Raw genomic sequence first — 20420 nt, 5'->3', positions numbered from 1 at the left:
ATGGGATCAGGATGGGACATGCAAAAGTTTGTTCACATGTTTAATTGGAAATATTAAATCTAAATGTGGTGACATACACAAGGCAGTTTTTGGGGGTATTCAGTGGGGGTAGGGGGCAGTGTGGGGGGAGAATGTTTGTAATATCACAAGTGTCTTCTGTAGATGTCTGTTTGTTATAATCACCCAAATGTCCAATATATGTTTTGAACACAAGGGGGTTTAAGGAGTTTTAGGAGAAGTGGGATATAGAGACCTCATAGATGCTGTTGCCCTTTGGGGTATATTTAAATCTGAACGTAGTGTTGCTGGACACCTTTCATGTACAGACTGTATTGTCTTTCTTCTGCTGAGCATGTGGGTGGAGTCAGTTAGTCAAATTTGCATATGTGTACAGTAATTACTAAACGTCACAGAAGCTGTGCGACAAGGCTATATAGATGTGATTCAGTTAGGATGAAGTATAACTTGTGGTAGAAGCTATTGGGAGATTTACATGGGACTACATGACTGGAACAAAGAACGGCTTGTAAGCTGACTTCTTCTCCGAGATTCCTTTTATTAGGTATTGTATGCTGCTACATTGTGTTTGGTTTGGGATCTCGCCAGCTAGACACAGGCTGTGTGTTCCGAGATCAGCGAGTCCTGGATTTTGGATCTGATTGGAAGAGCTCCTGTGTTATACGGAGTCCATAGTATCTTAAAAGTAGATCTTGCGTTGAGTGTGAATAGAGACACAACTGCCGGATGGTCTTGGGGGCTTCTATCCATCAATGGCAATGCTGGGCCGGAGACTATTGTGATACAGATTGGATAAAGCATTGGGAATCTCTTTAGTGCCAGAGGAACTTGTAATGCGCATCAAGCGGTTAAAGTAAGAACTTTTTATGCTGAATAATAGAACGGGAAAACTCAATGTTGTGACCTTGGAAATATACAAAAGTACAATTGAATTCCTTTACGCCATCCTCTTTTTAAGCTCCTTTTGCAGCCGGCGGGGCCTGAAGTGCATTGTGTTATTATTACTGTCCCCTCTGGCCGTGATGGAGTTAAAGCGCTGACGTGCTTGAGTTAAGTTGCTACATGTGAGACTGGCTGCAGGCATTTCCAATTGCTCTGTTGATGAGCGACATACTTAAATAGGTTTCTTTGTCACCTGGCTTTCTTAGTATAGCATTAAAAATGTCAATAATAGGTTATTTAAAGGTGCTTCCTTGGCTGGAGGCTGTATTCCAGACTGTTACTAGGTGCATTGAAGAGAAAATTACTTTTTTTTTTCAGTCCCAGCCCTGCCAATTTAGGCTCACAGAAAGTAAGAGGTATGTGGAAAGCTACCTGCAAAGTAATCCCATGCTGCCTTGCAGCTTCACTGCCAGAGATACTGTACTGTACATTCAATTCATTGCTCTGATAGGGGATAACCCGAAGTGGTAGAGTTTAGGCAGTGCTACTGCTTTGCTGTCTCTCCTCAAGTTATAGGCAACATGCTTTCAAGGGTTATGAATGTATTTGTTCATTTGTAAACCGTGTGTGTGACCGTGGCTGGTAATGCCTTCATGTTGGTTTGGGAATGGTAATGACAGTCAGCACAGCAAATAAGATCCTAGTTAATGGTTAATGGCACATTAATACGGTGTATATTAATTAAACCGGTTTCGGGATAGCAATAATACCATGTTAGCTTGTCATTACCTGTCAAGTAAGGGCATGCTGGACTTTTATGTGCCTTTGGCTTTGCTTGGGCTCCTTAGTGTCTTGTTCAGTGTTTTCCTCTACCTTTTTTTTTATATACATGGTACCCCAATTGCGATGATCCAATTTCTGGGGGGTTCCATCGTTTTATGAATTGTCACATTTATTTAGGTTGCAAAAAAACTGGGTACCAAATAAGTAATTAATTACAATATAGTGTTACACCCAAAATTACAGTGTTAATGTAATTATTCAGTTGTTAATGCCAATTGGAAAATTCAGCTTTTCTTTTTAAATTAAATGCAAACATTTTTTTTTATCACCAATGTATTTCTTTACTATAAGTGGGGCAGCAAACCATGGCAGCATTCAGGTTCCTACATTAAGGTAACATTGTAATTCGTTTTTTCCATAGTGCACCCTTAGGGTTAATCTGGGCACACCTGGGTGACATGGCGTCCAGGCTGACAAAACACTGGTCTGGTTGCTCCAGCACAATGTTTTTTTTAACCAGGGTTCCTAGAAACCCTTGGGTTCCCCAGGCATCCCTAAAGGGTTTCAGGTCATTTTAAAATTGTACCAACTACAGAAGAATTTACAATGCATCTGATCTCAGACGCGCTATTAGAGAGGGTTGGGGTTCCTTACAATGCATCTGATCTCAGACGCGCTATTAGAGAGGGTTGGGGTTCCTTACAATGCATCTGATCTCAGACGCGCTGTTAGAGAGGGTTGGGGTTCCTTACAATGCATCTGATCTCAGACGCGCTATTAGAGAGGGTTGGGGTTCCTTACAATGCATCTGATCTCAGACGCGCTATTAGAGAGGGTTGGCGGTCCCTCAGAATTTCACATAGGGTTCCTTAACCAAAGAAAGGGTTGAAACCACTGCTACAGCAGCTCCTTACCTGACTAGTAAATGTCATTGTTGTTTAATTAATACAACTGTATTTCCATACTGGTCTTTTTCTAAATTGTTTTCCTTTGCTACGTGGTGTGAAGAAGAGTACAGACTTGCGGGCACCTATTTTAGACATAAAACAGAACATATACTGTGTATATGGTTCAACTAAGTGTCAGGGAGTCCCCCTGGGAAATAGCAGTGATCATCATGGTTTGGGAACATGTAATAAATAACCTGGAGGGGGTTATGTCAATAAGTGATCTGTTATAAGGAGATATTAATATGATATATTTAAGTTCATCGTCATGTCCCTGAGCTGAGCTACGCAGAACTGAAGTGTTCACATTCGCATAAAGTACATGGTCTGGCCACCAACGGATTAAGATACAATTTATGTAAGGAGAAAGGGCTGTGGGGGACTTGAAGGGTATAAATAATATGTCCATACAGTATGTTCCTTTTTCTGGGGCATCTCTTTCACTGGTAGAAGAGCCTGAAATGCCTTTGCATTGCAATGAATTCCAATACCCTCTATCAGCAAGGCCTCCATGCCTCCATGCCTCCTTATTTACTGTCCTGCTCTGAGACAGGGGCAGAGATTGGGTTTTCCTGAAACGTGATTTCTCTTGGATTTTTAAAGAATGATGGGAAAAAAAGCTCAAAATAAGCATGGAAACGTTTTTTTTACAAATTTTTTGCACATTTTTGAAACTTCAAGTTTTTTTGCTAAAGTTTACGTGTTTTTTTTTTGTTGGCGAAATTCGAAGTTCTACTCGTTTTAACCCCCTCCCACAAACAGAAGACAAATAAACCAGAGGATGAGCTTTTCTCAGGTTTTGGTTTGAATTTCGCCTGGATTGGAAAGTACGTTCTAAAAGTTCAACGCAAACTTCCCAACGCGCTTCGAAGTTTGCGTAGTTCAGGTTCTGAGCCCACGGAACCCGCCCAACCTTAGCCAATGAATTTACATCAGTGTCTTATTGATGTGGATAAGAATCTTATAGAGCAGAGGTTCGGCACTTCAGTCCGGAAGGACCACTAACAGTCAGGGTTTAAGGCTCTCCTCCCATTAGCACAGGTGGCCCAATCATTGACTGATCCCCTGTGCTCAAGCAGGGGTATCCTTAAAACCTGCATTTCAGTGGTCCTTGAGGTATCTGGGTTTGGGAATCTCTGTGAGTACATTGTTCCCTTGAAGGTACCTGTGGGCCGTGAGACAGACTGACAAAATCCCCTCCTGTTCATGCTATAAGCTGTTATTAATTCACTAGTAGTTATTATGTTATATCTCTTTTGCTGAGACTGATCAGTCTGATACTGATTTATTTATGCAAGTAATGCATTGAGAGCCACAGAAACCCAGGAGAGAAACAGCAGCAGCAATGAATAATTCCAACTCCTCAAATTCTTCAGAATAACTCTTTGGAAATGCAGATCCGCCCTTTATTTTTGTAATCCTTTAACAAGGCTGCCAAAACTAACTTGAATATCTTGCAAATAACAGGTACAGGACTGTATGAGAGTTCACTCCGTGTAGTAATAAGAACAAAAGAGAATGAAGTCATTCAACCTAAAAACATGATTACATTATAACATTATTGGGAGCCAGGAAGGAAGGAAATTCCCCCGTTATGAGGCAGCATTGGATGATGTTTCACTGGGATATTTTGTGTGCCTTCCTCTGGATAAATATACAAAGTACAAAATAGGATGAGTATCTGTCGTCTAAATTGAGCATAGGTTGGACTTCATGGAAATATGTCTTTTGTTTAACCTCATCTACCATGTAACGATGTAACGATGTAACAATCTAACGATGTAACGATGTAACTTCAGAATGGTTCGCCTCGGCTGTTGCATAATATTCTGCATGGTTTTGAGTCAGCTTCCTGCTCGAATACAATGTTCAGAACTTTGGGGAAGGGAAATGAATGGAAAACGTGAAAGTGAACACAGTGTGCCGATCACAGTCCGTGTGTGTAAGAAATATGGCAAGAAGCTGATGAGCGTTTGGTTAGCAATGTGCTACAGCTCAAGTCAAGAAAGTTAACCCTTTGCTGCCAGTCTTGATCGCGACCAGGTTATTACTTGGTAGTATGTACCCTAACAGAAAATATAACACACAAACACACACACACTAAAACATTTATTTATTTTATTCATTCCCCCCCCCCCTCTCTAACCTTCAGCTTTCATTCCTCTCCCCAATATACTGTATATGTGTATACTTGCATTCTGCTTCCATAAGTAATACACACTGCAATCTAATAACTGCAGAGAATTATTCATTATTATTCAGACGCCCCAATGAGTGTAAATGGAAAGATTGAGGAAGACGGCTTTTATATTCACTTTTGAAATGCTATTTTTTTCAGTTTCGTATTTTGGATTTTTATCGAGAGAAAATTGACAAAATAATTTTATTTAACCTGTGTCTCAGATTTTGATGACATGGGTGTTTATAGGTCCAAAGGAGCTGCCTGATGATGATATGAATGAAGGTCCGTTATCTGAAGAGGTTTAGTGGGAAAACTCATATGGGATTGAAGTGACATATTAATTGATGCCATGTGAAGTTTGTGTCCATTGACCTGAGTAACACAGGCTTTTATAAACGCTTGTGCCTCTCCCCAGTTGTATAGAAGGGTAACCCTATGCCAATATTATTTATAACCAGAGCCCATTTCGCAGTGGAGAGCTGCTTATCAATGTCAATAGGCAGCAGTGACTTTATGGTTCCATGGTAAAAACAATACATAAATCAGGCATTTGTTCCACCAGTGATAAAAAAAAATAGGACACAGAAAGGGAAGCAGAAACATTACTTTATGTTCTGGTCATTATACTTTAAAAATCAAGAATTTAATTTAAAGCTGCAGATCAACTTGGCAATATATTGGGGTCGTAAAGTAAAAAGCACAGAGTTATGTAACCTCTTCTTCACCACTTCTTATAGTTGATTCGTCATTTAAAACATGCGTAATAGCTTTAACCCTTTAGCTGCCAGAGCGGCCAGGAACACATTGAAAAAAAAAATGTGTTGATAACCCCTTTTCGCGGTGAAAGAATTAATTTTAAGAGTTAAAGCCCAATTCATAGCTACCTGTTAATAATAATAATTATAATAATTTTTTAAAAATATTTCTTCAAACTACAAAACAATTGGGTGTTTTTATGCAGTTAGGGTAAAAAATGTAAAGTAAGGGCAAGCTGTACAAACAGCGGAGACATGTTAAATGGAACAGCACCGTTAAAAGATGCTTATATAATTTCATGTGTAATTGATGTCGATTACGCAACGTTGGCTATTTAATGCCAAACCAACGAGCCAATGTGAAGCGGAAAAACTCATGTGACTTGATGTGTAATAATTGTTTGGGAGGCGACTGTCCCGAGCATGTGAGGAATGTCTTCCTGGGAACGCTAGACTTGCAGGGAGGCAGAGCGCTGAACTATGACTAATGTGTTAGCAATCTGGCAAAATATCTGTGAAATCGTTCTAACCAGTGACTACGCTCATTGCTTATTAGACACCTTATGGTCAGAGGTTTTAGTCTTGCACACCTTAAATGCTATAATGTTAGCAATATACTTGCGTTTAAGGTACCGGTGCTCCGTGGTTCAGGAAAAAGCCTGTCTGGTGTATTCTCAGGATACATGAAAGTAAGTAGAGGGTCCAGGGCACTTCGGATTTGCAAAAAATAATTTATTCTCTAAGTGGCACACACAACGTTTCGAACTTCAATCAGTTCTTTATAAAATTACTGATAAAGAACTTACTGAAGTTCGAAACGTTGTGTGTGCCACTAAGAGAATAAATTCTTTTTTGCAAGTCCGAAGTGCCCTGGATCCTTTACTTACTTATTAGACACCTTACCAGAGAATGATCCTTCTTCCTTTGATTAAAGTTAAAAACGTACCATTTTGCCTTGTAACAAAAACTGAATTAGGTGCTCAAATAGGAATTAAAAAAAAAAAATTGATGTAAAATGTGTTAATAGAACTCAGCACAAGAGCAGGTATTTTTTTATTACCAGGGACTCCTTTACGTTGACAGATATAAAAATTATTCAGAGGTGTTGTTACTCATGATGTTTCAAGCCAACAAAGCTTTTGCACAATAACATCTATAAATACTTTTTCATGCTGGTCCAATTATTGGAATTACAACGTGTAAATGTGTGTGTGTCATTCAGTAGTAATTATTAGGAATGTCATTATTAGGAATTCTTGCGCTGCACATGAATAGTAGCAACTAAAGATGTGAAAAATGATTAAAAATGCAGTTAATAGGATTTTCTGTGTTTCTTCCTCAATTTTCTGCCTTGAGAAATGTTTCATTGAGTCTTAAATGGGGAAATAATTTTCAAAAATCACACATTTCCCAAAGAGAGAATGAGAGAGAGAATGAGAGAGAATGAGAGAGAATGAGAGAGAATGAGAGAGAGAATGAGAGAGAGAATGAGAGAGATAATGAGAGAGAGAATGAGAAAGAGAATGAGAGAGAGAATGAGAGAGAATGAGCGGGATGGAGAGAGAATGAACGAGAGTGAGTGAACGAGAGAGAGTGAACGAGAGAGAGTGAACGAGAGAGAGGGTGAACGAGAGAGAGGGTGAACGAGAGAGAGGGTGAACGAGAGAGAGGGTGAACGAGAGAGAGGGTGAACGAGAGAGAGGGTGAACAAGAGAGAGGGTGAACGAGAACAAGAGAGAGAACAAGAGAGAGGGTGAACGAGAACGAGAGAGAGAACGAGAGAGAGAGAACGAGAGAGAGAGAACGAGAGAGAATGAGCGAGAACAAGAGAGAGAATGAGCGATAACATGAGAGAATGAGCGAGAACAAGAGAGAGAATGAGCGAGAACAAGAGAGAATGAGCGAGAACAAGAGAGAGAATGAGCGAGAACAAGAGAGAGAACGAAAGAGAGAATGAGAGAGAGAATGAGCGAGAACGAGAGAGAGAACAAGCGAGAACAAGAGAGAGAACGAGCGAGAACAAGAGAGAGAACGAGCGAGAACAAGAGGGAGAACAAGCGAGAGAGAAAGAGAGAATGAGTGAGAACGGGAGAGAGAATGAGCGAGAACGGGAGAGAGAACGAAAGAGAGAATGAGCGAGAGAGAAAGAGAGAGAATGAGCGAGAGAGAAAGAGAGAGAATGAGCGAGAACAAGAGAGAGAACAAGCGAGAGAGAAAGAGAGAGAATGAGCGAGAACAAGAGAGAATGAGCGAGTACAAGAGAGAGAACAAGCGAGAGAGAAAGAGAGAGAATGAGCGAGAACGGGAGAGAGAACGAAAGAGAGAATGAGCGAGAGAGAAAGAGAGAGAATGAGCGAGAGAGAAAGAGAGAGAATGAGCGAGAATGAGAGAGAGAGAATGAACGAGAACGAGAGAGAACATTGGTCATGTTAATGTAATTAAGGGCACAGGCTCCCTTCAGGTAGTACTGTACATAACATCACTGTTGCTCCACTTGTATCACTGTTGCTCCACTTGTATCACTGTTGCTCAATTTGAATTGTGTACTCGTGTTAATGCAGTTTTATATATTTCTCTGAATACCCTGCCAGCACTGTATTAGAAATACAGGTTATACTAATAAGAGGTTGTTATAAATTAAAGGTGTGAGGTCACAAAGAACTTGGAATTTCTGAATTTAGCCATCACACTTTCACACAACGTTATTTATTGACAAGCAACTTACATGTGGAATTAACCTATGTTATGTTAATTGATGACATCATTGATACTGATACATTCTGCCATTTGACAGGCTAATGAATGTTCCTGATCAAGGGAAGCCCCTCAGGTTTACCACTTGTCTGCTGAGTTGTTCTACGACACGTTACATTACTGAGGGACGTTGGTCCCGCTGTGAAAGTGTTACGGTTCTCATGGGCAATTCTTCAAATTCATCATTCTCCTTCACACGTAGGATGCAAGAATGGTCGTACCTTTGCACCATTTAATGCAGCATTCCTCGACATTTCACTTTTTAATATCAACAGAAACTGGGGTTCTTCTAATAAATGCCCTCACCTGTTAGACCCACAGAACACCCCATTATTTACCTATGTTTCCACTGTCTTTAAACCAATGGGAATGGAAAAAATATATTGTCAATAAGATGTCCCATGTCGATAACATGCCTATGTTTCATTGATCAGTGTGCATGGAATGGTACCAATTTGAACCCTAAAATGGTATTTTATATGTGCAGATGCAGCGGACGTTATTCGAACATTTCACGGAGCTGTTTTTGTGTGCTCTGCTGTACTCCTGTGTTTCCCGCGCCTGTGTTTCCCGCAGTTGCTTTGTTTGAATTTCATGGATTCTGATTTCTTTGGGTGCAATTCTTTGCGTTTCCGTGGCAAAAATGAATGAATTGTAATGTGTACTGTACTGTGCTACTGTGTCACTTTCAGGTGTTTAAAAACCAGAACACTAAAATGCCATTTTCTGCACTCAATAAAAACGAATCAACACGTACGCGGTACGGTTGGAAGAAATCACGCGCCATGACATGGGTATTCCGAGGTATATAACGCGTGAAATGTTCGAATAACGGCCGCTGCATCTGTGGCACAGAAAACAGGGGTTCCTGTGTATATGACCGCTGTGCTTTTAATGGTATTGAAAGAAAATAAAATACAAACAGCAGCGGTCTTCTGCGATCATGCAGTGCCTCGTTTAGGGCCGTATGCAATATTATCTGAAGCCACTTCCCCTTTCTGTAGAAAATGTTAGCCTCATTCATCAAATGAGGTTGTATACCGTAGAACAGAGGTTCTCAACACCAGTCCTCAAGCACAACTAACAGTGCTGGTATTAATGCTATCTTCTCATTAGCACAGGTGGCCCAATCATGTTGACGGAACCACCTGTGCTCAGGCAGGGTTATCCTTAAAACCAGCACTGGTAGTGGTCCCTCAGGACTGGAGTTTGGATCCTCTGCCCTAGAAGCATATTGAATGGGAGTCTTAGTGTTGAGGCGGACCATCGTTTAAACAGAGGACATGTTAATAACTTTTCAATATTTGTGTTGGCAGACAGGGCCTTTGATTGAGAAGTTCCCTTGAGAGAGGGGTATTGTGTCTTCTGCTGGGAGACCTTCAGCCTGCATTTCACCATGCCCAACCTTTCCTTCATCATCGGCCCAAAGAAGGCAAAACAGATCTTACGCACTGGGACACTTAAGAAGCCTCGAAGGCTTCAAAGTCAGGACTACCAGATTCTGTTAGAGAGGTGTTTGCGGAGTAAACAGCTGTTTGTGGATGATGTTTTTCCGGCTGACCTAAGCAGCATCGGTATCGGAGATCTTTTACAGAAGCTCCCCCCTCATGTAGAGTGGAAAAGACCACATGTAAGTAATTATCTGTTTCTATTAATTATGTCTTTGGGCCATATAGCAGGGATGGCCCGCTCCCATCCTCAAGGTCCACCAACAGGTCAGTTTTTAAGGACATCCATGATATAGCACAGGTGGCTCAATCAGACTGATCCACTGATCGAGCCACCTGTGCTGAAGCAGGGATATCCTTAATATCTGGCCTGTTGGTGGCCTTGGAGAACCGGAGTGGGCAACCTTTGCGTTATAGTGATTATATAGGAATTTTAGGAGAGTTTGTGTTTTCTTCTCAGTAAATATGTAATACTTTTTTACCAAGGAGACATGCCATCGATGCACACACATGCCAAAAAGTGAAGCTCTGATAAACGGGCTACAATAAAATAAAGTAAGGTCCCAGCTATGTAACAGACAGTGTACCATTTGTGTTGTTTTTTCCTAATTTTACACAAGTTAAACGTAGTTTTATGGAACAATGACTACAGCAGAATATGTAGTACTGTGCTTGCTGCTTTCACCTTATTAAGGACAAAATGTTACCGTGATTACAAAAAAGCACTAATAATCAGACATTGTAAAGTTACTATTTTTAAGCAATACAATTATGATTTTATATTCATTTTTCCATGGGACAGAAAAAAAGGACATCATCGCCATGAATGTGTTATCAACATAAATAAATAAGTCTGTACCCTTTCTATGAAAAAAAAAAGATGAAATATCGATATTTAAGATAAGATATAAAATCAAGATCTTATTTTTTCTTTTCACAGGAGTTGATAAAGAATCCTAAGTTCTTTGTTGAAAATGCGAGTCGATTTGATTTACATCAGGGACTTACAGGTACTAATAGTGACCTTACGGGGAACGAAACGTCTTACAGGCTCATGTTTGCGTCTCTCTCAGCTGCTCTGTGCCTGTACAATACAGAACAAAGTGCTGTGATGCCGCACTGCGCAAAACAAAATGCATTCATCCAATTGAGGTAAACATACCTTGAGCGACCTGCGTGCCGCCTGGAACTGCAGGGCGGCAGACTGGAGAGGAGACCGAGGAATTTGCTCTTGGCAGGCGACGGACGCGTCACATGAGTTGTTCAGCCAATGAGGGCGGACCGCTCACGGCCACGCCTCCGCGTCTCCTCTGCTTATCTCCTCCCCTGTCTCCTCTGCTTGTTCAAGATACCGCTCGGCGGCAGCGTGCGGATGACGTCACCAGATCGCGCTGCTGCCCAGCGGCATCTGGTATAATCAACACCATAAGGGTGAGGGAGAGAGAAAGCAGTCTGAGACCCGCTGGTTAAGTGAATCCCCGGTGCGGACCTCTCCCGTAGCTACCCCAGCGTTCACTGGTCCGTCTTGTGAAACCGAAAATAATCCATTCCCTTTGTTGCAGAAAACTGCTGGTTTCTGGCTGCCCTCGCCTCTGTGACCTTCCATCAAGACATACTAGCTAATGTTGTGCCTCCGAGCCAGAGCTTTCAGAAAAATTACGCCGGCATCTTCCACTTTCGTGTAAGTATCACGCGCTGCACTATCTCAATGGGGAATTGGCATCCAAATCTCAGTGACTCGTCGCCTGCTTAAGGAATAGCACATTTCATCCATGTGCGTAACTTTGTTGTTTTGTAATAGAAACATCCAATTTAAAAGGCAGTCGAAGATAGCAAACAACCTATTCATGTAATTGGCTTCCCCATAAAGGTTGACGCTCAAGTGACATTTTAATTTAGTTGTGTCCTATGAAAAACTATTTTGATCAGTTTCTATAAAAATCATATGAAAACATCACTTGTGAGCACATTCGCACGTCTCACACATGTCTGCAACCCTGCATCTCACCGTTATCTCGTGGCAAACAGTGCTTCCACTGCAGCCAGGGATTCTGGGAAATGACATGCACATAAGCACTTAGGGCCTCATGCAGAGAGCAGCGCTATTTACAATCTCGCCATTTTCCGGAGAAAATCGCGCAAAAAACAGCTGAAAATGGCGAGGTAGGAAAAACCCGCCATTTTTTTTTCTATTTGAAAATCTCGCCGCGCGGCTGGCGAGAAACTACATCTCGCCAGTCTGAAAAATATCCGAATTCAGAAAGGCGCGCTCGCCATCTAGCGGCTGTTTTTGGCGCGATTTTCTTCAATTTTCTCCGACAACTAAAGTTGGCAAGAAGCAGGAGCTCGCCGGCTATAGGGGAAAAAAAAAATGCGCGATTTTTTTTCTCCCTTTCAGCTGCGCGCATCTCCTCATTTACAATTCTCCACATGCAGTAATGCTAAAAATAGCGGATTTCGCCCATTTCTGCATATGGAGAATAAAACTCTCCATTAAACCTACTTTTTATTCCCCTCTCCAATTTTAAAAAGCGCTGCTCTCTGCATAGGCCCCATAGTGTCTTGAAAAGCAGTTATATTTATATACATTATACAGTATTAATCTGTTTGTTAACAATCCAATCATCTACTTTTAACTCTTTAAAATATTTTACATGACTACATCTTGTACCAACATTGCACTAGTTTTTTCAGCAGTCAGATACTGATAAAAAGTATCCTAGATTATCAATTATTAACACCTGAGCCATATTACTGCACATCGGGTGTACTCGAGTCTTGCCCCTGTTTCCGTCGTGGTGATTAGAGACCAGTGGGAGTGCAGGTGAATGCTCATAAGAGACTCAATACTCTAGTTACTGTTAAGTTACTTAGGCTTCTCTTTGCTGTGCAGAACAGACCGCAGACAAGCACCATCCCGGTCCCTAATTATCGCTTGAGAATGAGAAGAAAAAGGAGAATCTTGGGCCTAACTCCCAAGTCAAAGTGTCTGTTCAACCACCTTGTGGTGCATCCTCTATCTTGATTCTGTACAGGCCAATATTCTAGCTGTAACTACAGGAACCATAACAGTACACGAGTGGGAAGGGTATATCACCCTCTAAATAGCTAAGCAGACATACTAAATGCAGCCACTGTTGATCAAGGTTCATACTGCATTTACTGCCCACCAGCTGAGAGTGTGGGTGCCGGGCGGTAACACCAGCACGGTTATTTTTCAGTTCTGGCGCTTTGGTGAGTGGGTTGACGTGGTGGTCGATGACCGTCTGCCAGTGAATGAGGACGGGAAGCTCCTCTTTGTATCCTCTATCCGGAAGAACTCGTTTTGGGGGGCGCTCCTGGAGAAAGCATATGCCAAGTAAGTAAATCTTTTATTTTTTGTGGCCGATGTTCACAATGTATTGGATTTATTTTGCTTACTGTATTTTTATTTAAACACCCATGGACTTTAGCCCCTTTGCTGCTGACTGAGGAGATCAGTGGCACCGGAATACAAAGATTTATACATTTATATGGATACATTGTCTTTTTACCCGGAAGTGCAGAAGTTCAGTGGAGCTTCTTTAATGCCCTGGAGTCATAGCAAGTTGGAGAACCAGTTTTAATATTAGATAATCCCTCATTAACCCCTGTACTTCCATTGAGTCCTATGGCAGCAAATGGGGTTAATTCTTACTCCGCATTCTTGTCGAAGTCCGTCACTGTCATTAGGGTCAATTTAGAATTAACTAATCCAATTTGTTAATCCAGTGGGCGGGTGGCTAACCATTAAAGAAGCCCAGAAACAAAGAATAATTAATATATAAATATAATCCTGTCTTTGACATTTGTTGTCCCCTGCCAAAAAATGGGGAAAAAACAGCAAAAGCAAAAATAGAACCTAAGAACCCCAAACAGTCCTAATGATGGGGCCAATGGTCTATAGCAATCTGCATCCATCTACAGTATGTCTCTAGGCAACCCATCCACAAAGTTGATTGCAGCCCATGATCCTCACTTGCTTATGGACAAGGTCAATGCCCTTGTCTTTCACAACAGCCAGTAAAAACCTGAGGAATACTGTAACAATGAATATTTACTGTATGTTAAGGTTTCTGCCTTTGTATATCTCACAGACTTTGCGGCTCCTATGAAGATATGCAGATTGGCCAAGTGTCGGAGGCTTTGGTGGATTTCACTGGTGGCGTGAACATGACCGTCAAGTTGGCTCAGGCTCCTCCGGACCTGTGGCAAATCATGTTAAGGGCAGCATACAGTGGATCCCTAATGGGATGCCAGACACGGTCAGGAGTACGTACTTTCCCCGTCATTAATCCTTTAGGAAATATTATTAGGAGGATGATCCAACTTCTTGTACAGACGAGACACCGAGTATTCTAAAGCTTGCCTTAAACTAGCCCGGTTACATTCTGCGTATGTGCTGGGTGTAACCTGGCTAGTTTAAGGCAAGTTTAAGGCATTTCTGCATTGACTAATGACCCATCGGATCAACACAGCAGGGGTCCCTGGCAGGTCCGCTGTTAATCTGATGGGCCATTAGTCAATGCAGAAATGCCTTAAACTTGCCTTAAACTAGACCCAGCATGTACCCAGCATGTACCTGGGTCTTTTTGGCGATTGCCACTGGTTTGTGTTAGAATAACTGTCGGCACTACAGTATATACTCAAACGTGGCTATCTACAGATTAAAACATTGGGGTTTTATAACTCTCTTTAAGACTGTTGGTGCTGAAAGAGCCTGCTACGTATAACAAAGCAATAGGTAACATGATCACAACAAAGCAATCAACTTTCAGCTCCATATGCAAATCAATGCATTCCTGGCCCTATCTAGCAGCGCAAATTGGTAGTTATGAGTGAAATCGTTGTAGTTCTGCTGTGTATTTGGTGCTCAGTATCTTTACTAATGGCCAAGAAAACGCACTGAAGTTTCCCCAGCAGAGAAAAGGTTAGGAACTAGTAGCAGCACTTGGGAAGTCAATCTTCATCCATCATTTTGGAGTATGATACATTGGAGGTTATGCCTCACTGTGCCATTTGGGAATCCTGGCTGGGTGAGCTACACATTCTCATTTAGAACATTGCAACTTATGAAAGAATCAATTGGGGAAAAGGGAGAAAATTCCAGGCACTGCATTTAAGATCAGTTTTACTGAATGTCTATACTGGACATAAAATATCAACTAATTTACTGTCAGTGAGAGCTGCAAAACAGAATTCACAGAAATGTGGTTCAAGGGGCTGAAAAGTGGTTAAATCTGCTCCTTTGCTACAGAGAATAGCAATCGCAATGTATTATGGCGTGCAGATGGTGTATGCAAAGCTGGGAGGTAAAGTGACTTGCCCAAGGTCACACAAGGAGACCTGACAATGGGATTCAAACAGCCCCACCTGCTTCTAAGGCAGTGACATCACCACTGAGCAGAGTGAATTAATTCCTCATTTTGTGTGTGTTTTCTTTCTTTTTAGCCTGAAAGGGTTCTGGAAAATGGACTTGTGGCAGGGCATGCGTATACTGTGACAGGTATCAGAAAGGTAAGATGCACCTGGCTGTCCTAATGAATATTTTTCTCTGTAAAACATAGTTTGCAAGTTCACTCTCTATTATTGTAGCACGAGTTAGTCAACTCAATCATTCTTTTTCATCAGGTGACCTGCAAATCTAGAACAGAAAACCTAGTGAGGCTGAGGAATCCATGGGGAAAGATTGAATGGAAAGGAAAGTGGAGTGACAGGTAAGGTAGTAAACGAAAAAGTGACATAATTACAGTATTTATGGTCTATAGGTGGCATGTTGCTGCCCTCTAGAGTCATCATTTGGTATTGTAAGCTGACAATTTAATCCCTTTATTGCAGGTACTGTATTGCCGTTTCCTTTGGTACCTAAATGGTTAAGAGATAAATTCTATATAGTGCAAAGCGAACATCCGAGGAGATTTCCGTCATAAAATGGCCCGAACGGCTGCTTTGGACTATATAGAATTTACCCCGAAAGCAGCAGGAAGAATATATAAAGATTACATTGATTTCTCTATAACTCCGTGCAAAGCTTTTCTTCAACTCGTGTCAGCTGGAAACATATAAAACATTCTGAGTTACTTGCAGCTGATCCTAATTTCTTGAAAAAAAGAGGTTGACACCATCTCACACCACCCTGCAGTAGATCTAAATGACACAAAAAAATAGGGAAACTGCATCATTTACAAATGCAATCTTGGTTACCTATTAAAATATTGCACTAAGCAGCTCTGTTCTTAAACAATCGAGACACCGCTCCCCAAGTCACTCACTGCAGAAGTCAAGTAGGTTTGATGGAAAAAATATATTGTTTCAATCTTATAGAGCACTGACAATATGTGTGTGTGTGTGTGTGTGTGTGTGTGTGTGTGTGTGTCAATAATGAAGTAAATAAAGTATATTAACAACACAGGCTGCCTAGTGTTCTTAATACACTTTATTTACTTCATTATATTGCGGTGTGCTGTCTCTTTGTTACCTGGATTTCCCTTGTCACCCTGTACATGTTTCTATATGGGACGAGCATTTGCCTTCATTTGAGAAACCATGAGTGCAAACTATTTTATCATTGACTATATATATATATATATATATATATATATATATATATATATATATATATTATAGCCCCGTAGCTACAATAGAGTTCTGCCAGGCAGCCGCTGTCTTTTAACACCCATTCTTCAAAGGAAAATCAGGGATACACATTGCACAATGCTCCCATGATCACCGCAAAGCGCCATTGACTTGAATTCCAGTGTGCCTGTGACTGACACTATCGCATCTTAATGGTGAAAGCCTAAAAGTGTCACAGATTAAGATGGGGCCAATTTGCACCTGCGTAAAGTGGATAAACTCATGTACACACACACTGCATGTAGGGAACTGCCTCCGGTGATAGGGAAAGCCATGTTTAGTAAGGGCTGCAACAGAGACAGCTTCCTATGTGCACGACGAGTTAAGATTTGATTGCAACATGTAGTACAACTGCCTATCGCACCGTTATATTAGTGTTTGGTGCCATTTTACATCATTGAGTCACTTTCTTTTCATGACTTTTGTTAGCTCCACAAAATGGGAAGAGCTGTCCCTGAAGGAAAGGCTTCTGCTACGAAAAACCAGAGAAGATGGAGAATTTTGGTAATAATATTTTTTTTGGGGGGCAGGGGGGTAACTTTACTCTTGTATAATGCTGAGGGTGTCCCCATTATTTGACTGTATGGGCTAGAATATTGTTAAAGCTTTAAATATAACACTTATGCAACAGTATGGGACCTATTCACTAAGCAGTGCTACTTCATATGTCGCCTTTAAGTGCCGAGAAATCCTTACAACCCAATAATCCATAAAATGTCTTCTGGCGCTGGGACATGTCTTAGGGTGTAGCAATTCTTAGCACATATGGCCTCAAGTGCTATAGATATAATACATGGAAGCACTGGTGTATCTTCAATGTACTGCGAGGTGAGTAATGTGTAGTTAATGCATTAGCTTCCATTCAAGTGTATAGAAGGTGAAGAATTATTAACTGTATGTTACCCCGCTCCGCACTATAGTGAATAAGTGGAGTATAACAGAGGAATCTATGGATTACAATGTAAGCATGTTAGATTGCAAACAGGTTGTAGAGTTTAATAACCTACATGAAATTCCGTTGTCACAAAGGCCAGTTTTAATTGTAGTCTAAAATGTTCCAGATTCAAGTGTCATTGGAGATTCACCACTAATGTTCAGATAATAACTCACCCTTGCGGAATTCATTCAAACGCATTAGCATATAGCAATGGATACACTTGCCTCTGTGGGATTGTGTTTCTCTGTCTTCCCACCTAATTGCTTTACTTCGCTATCTTCACAGGATGTCAGTGGAAGATTTTACAGCACACTTTGTTGAGTTGGTTATCTGCAAGTTGACTCCGGATCTGATGAGTCGAGAAAATGGCAAACAGTGGACATTATCCATGCAGAGTGGAAGATGGATTGCAGGAGACACAGCAGGTGGAAGGATGACTTTTAAAGGTAAATACCTATGCTTTCCTTGCAAATCAAGTGCTTTATACTGTGTACTAATATTAATATTTACTTAGACATAACATTTCATTCAAGTATTTGGTGGATTGGGCATTTGTTATCTTCCCTTTCAAGGGGAACTCTTAGCTATAGAAGTCTCATATATTTTCTTCTGATTGGTTCCATGTGGGAATAAACTAAAATCTTTCACAATTTCTGGGACTTTTTATTAAGGTAGAATATCCGGGACTCTAACTGTCTATAAACACATTGCATATGTAATGCAGAGTATATACAACAAAGCCTTTTTCACTAGGAGATCAGAGATGTGAAAATAATTTCTGTAGGGAATGAAACAAATGGTAAAATTGCCATAAAGAACAAGCGGTCCTTTGCTTTATTGTAGAAGAGCATCCAATATATTGTGTTGACAAAGTTTATAGAACATTGTTTTTTATGGTATGCAATATTTACATGGTATAAAGTGTATTGGAAAGAGATATTTTCTTCCAAAAATAAGTGGGAGATGAAGTCTCTAGGCAGTGGTACTGTGGGATATCTCATACGTCACATTACAACCACTGCATAGGACCACACTATACGTTGCTGGTATTTGGTTCAGTCGCATGAAAACAGCACAATGTTTATCTTTGCGTTAAAAGAAAGAACGGTCTGCACCGTGTCTCTTCGTTAGTCACCAGTCTGTGACAGGGCAAAGAGACCAAAGTGGTTAAAGGACCAAAGATGGAGAGCGACCGTACTGATTAGTGTACAGAGTTGGTGCCGCGGTAAAGATAAAGCGAGTACACTGTTTATCAGTTCTTCTTTGCCCCTAACATAGGAAAATAAGAATTGCCAGTGCATGGTCAGACCAAATTGTCCTTCAAGCCCATGAACCTGTCTCCAACAGAGACATGAACTGTCCCTGTCTGTTGGGACCTGGAAATGTCACTTCTTTTCAATTTACAAGGTTAAATGTAAAGGTCAAGGTCATCTCACAAGAATACAATGTTCCTTTCTCCAGAGTCATTTTGGAAAAATCCCCAGTACCGGCTGAAGATTCTGAAAGGAGACGATATGGAAAAGTGCACCAATTCCTGCAACGTGATGGTGTCGCTTCTACAAAAACAGAACCACAGGCACAGGAACCAATCTCCTCCTCTATACATTGGACTGTGCATTTTCCAAGTGAGTGGAATCTCTCTACATGTACAGTACAGTAGTAGGAAATTGATGTCAATGTTTAAACATCGATGAGTCACCATGTAGGTAATGGCCATACTGTCAAGAAGGAGCATAAATAAAAAAGCTTTAGGTGCAAACAGGCCACCGAGGAAGATGGTTATATACTGTACACCCAAACCATTGGCTTTTGCAATGTGTACATTATTGCATTTTATGCATTTAGTCTGAAGTGCTACGGCGGTGACTCATGAAGCCGCGAATGGCGGCAGCAGCGTAAAAAGACTTTACCAGATCCGCTGAATCACTTGAGTCAGGATTTTGTCAAATGTGAAGTTGTGGATGCCAATGAAGTAGAGCCCTCTTCTGTTACAAACCCTCTAACACGTCCTTTCTCTTCTGTGCTCCCCTACAGGTGCCACTTGAGGTGAGTACCATGCATTCTTTATCCATTCTTTCACTGTAATGTTGGAACTTGCTGCCAACAAGGTGTATTGAGCCACAGTCTTTGCTATGTCAATGCGAGAAAGCTACAGGCACGGTATAATATTAGTGCTAGGTCTGTGCACAGGACAATAAATTCAGCCTCTTATTCTATCAGCGTGCAGAGATCCTATAAAACATAGCTGTGTTAGCCAAGCACTTGCAGTAATGTCAAAATCAATGGCACAATGAATTTGTAATGCCAAAAAATTGATGCCCTTGAGCAGTAGTTATAAACAAAACATTACTCTGCCCAGGGTGGAGATGTTAGCATAAAATTGCTCTTTATAGACTAGATTTTTAAAGCTTTGTCGTAATTTAATAATAATTATTATTAGCCATAATTGCATGCTCGGCCATGGGGAGAAGGATGAGGGCAGCGGGGTTTGATGAATGTTGGTATAACTGCTAGGAAGAATCACGGGATTCTGGGAGGTCAAATGCAGGTTTTATTGAGTGGGAAGATTAATGCGGAAGGTTGTAAAACCACAGCCAGTCTCGGGATTTGAAGGATAATAAATCTTGATATTGACTAAAAAACGTCTCACTCGTATTAATTTATTTTACAAGCTATAGACATAGATACGTATATGAGAAGGGAAAAAAATAGATATACACTTTTATGGCTTTTAAAAAACCTTAATAGGACACTCTAATGACATTAGATGCAGTGTGGTATTTGTCAATTGTATAGTATTCTTGCAATCCTTCTCCATTGATGAATGGCAAAGGGTTAATCCTGAGTTCACTGTAAAGCACTACAAAGTAAACAAGGATCCGGTAAGTGGCAGTGGAGTATTGTGTTTGGTGCCCGGGAAGAGCTGCTCGTCACAAGTTGAAGGTTATGGCAAGTAGACAAGCCCAACAATACACTTTATGAAATGGCCTGAAACCACTGTGTATTGTTATGTGTTTGTAACCAATGAACTACTCTAGATTAGACTTAAAACAATGCTGT

General features: G+C 40.9%; 1 protein-coding gene across 1 annotated transcript in view; it reads left to right on the top strand.

Moving 5' to 3' along the window:
* The first annotated feature begins 454 nt into the window (after positions 1-454).
* CAPN14 (calpain 14) overlaps positions 455-20420 on the top strand; it is a 35088-nt gene continuing 15122 nt past the window's right edge. The window contains exons 1-12 of the mRNA XM_075595461.1: positions 455-562; positions 9638-9951; positions 10710-10779; positions 11332-11450; positions 12991-13127; positions 13885-14059; positions 15239-15304; positions 15419-15504; positions 16853-16927; positions 17646-17806; positions 18822-18985; positions 19395-19406. Of these exons, the coding sequence (XP_075451576.1) occupies positions 9718-9951; positions 10710-10779; positions 11332-11450; positions 12991-13127; positions 13885-14059; positions 15239-15304; positions 15419-15504; positions 16853-16927; positions 17646-17806; positions 18822-18985; positions 19395-19406 (1299 nt within the window). The 5' untranslated portion in view covers positions 455-562; positions 9638-9717. The remainder of the gene's footprint in view (positions 563-9637; positions 9952-10709; positions 10780-11331; positions 11451-12990; positions 13128-13884; positions 14060-15238; positions 15305-15418; positions 15505-16852; positions 16928-17645; positions 17807-18821; positions 18986-19394; positions 19407-20420) is intronic.

Source organism: Ascaphus truei, chromosome 4 (assembly GCF_040206685.1).
Source record: "Ascaphus truei isolate aAscTru1 chromosome 4, aAscTru1.hap1, whole genome shotgun sequence".
Lineage (NCBI taxonomy): Eukaryota > Metazoa > Chordata > Amphibia > Anura > Ascaphidae > Ascaphus > Ascaphus truei.
Note: the sequence above shows the minus strand (reverse complement) of the source record. Positions and strands in the feature narration are given on the sequence as shown.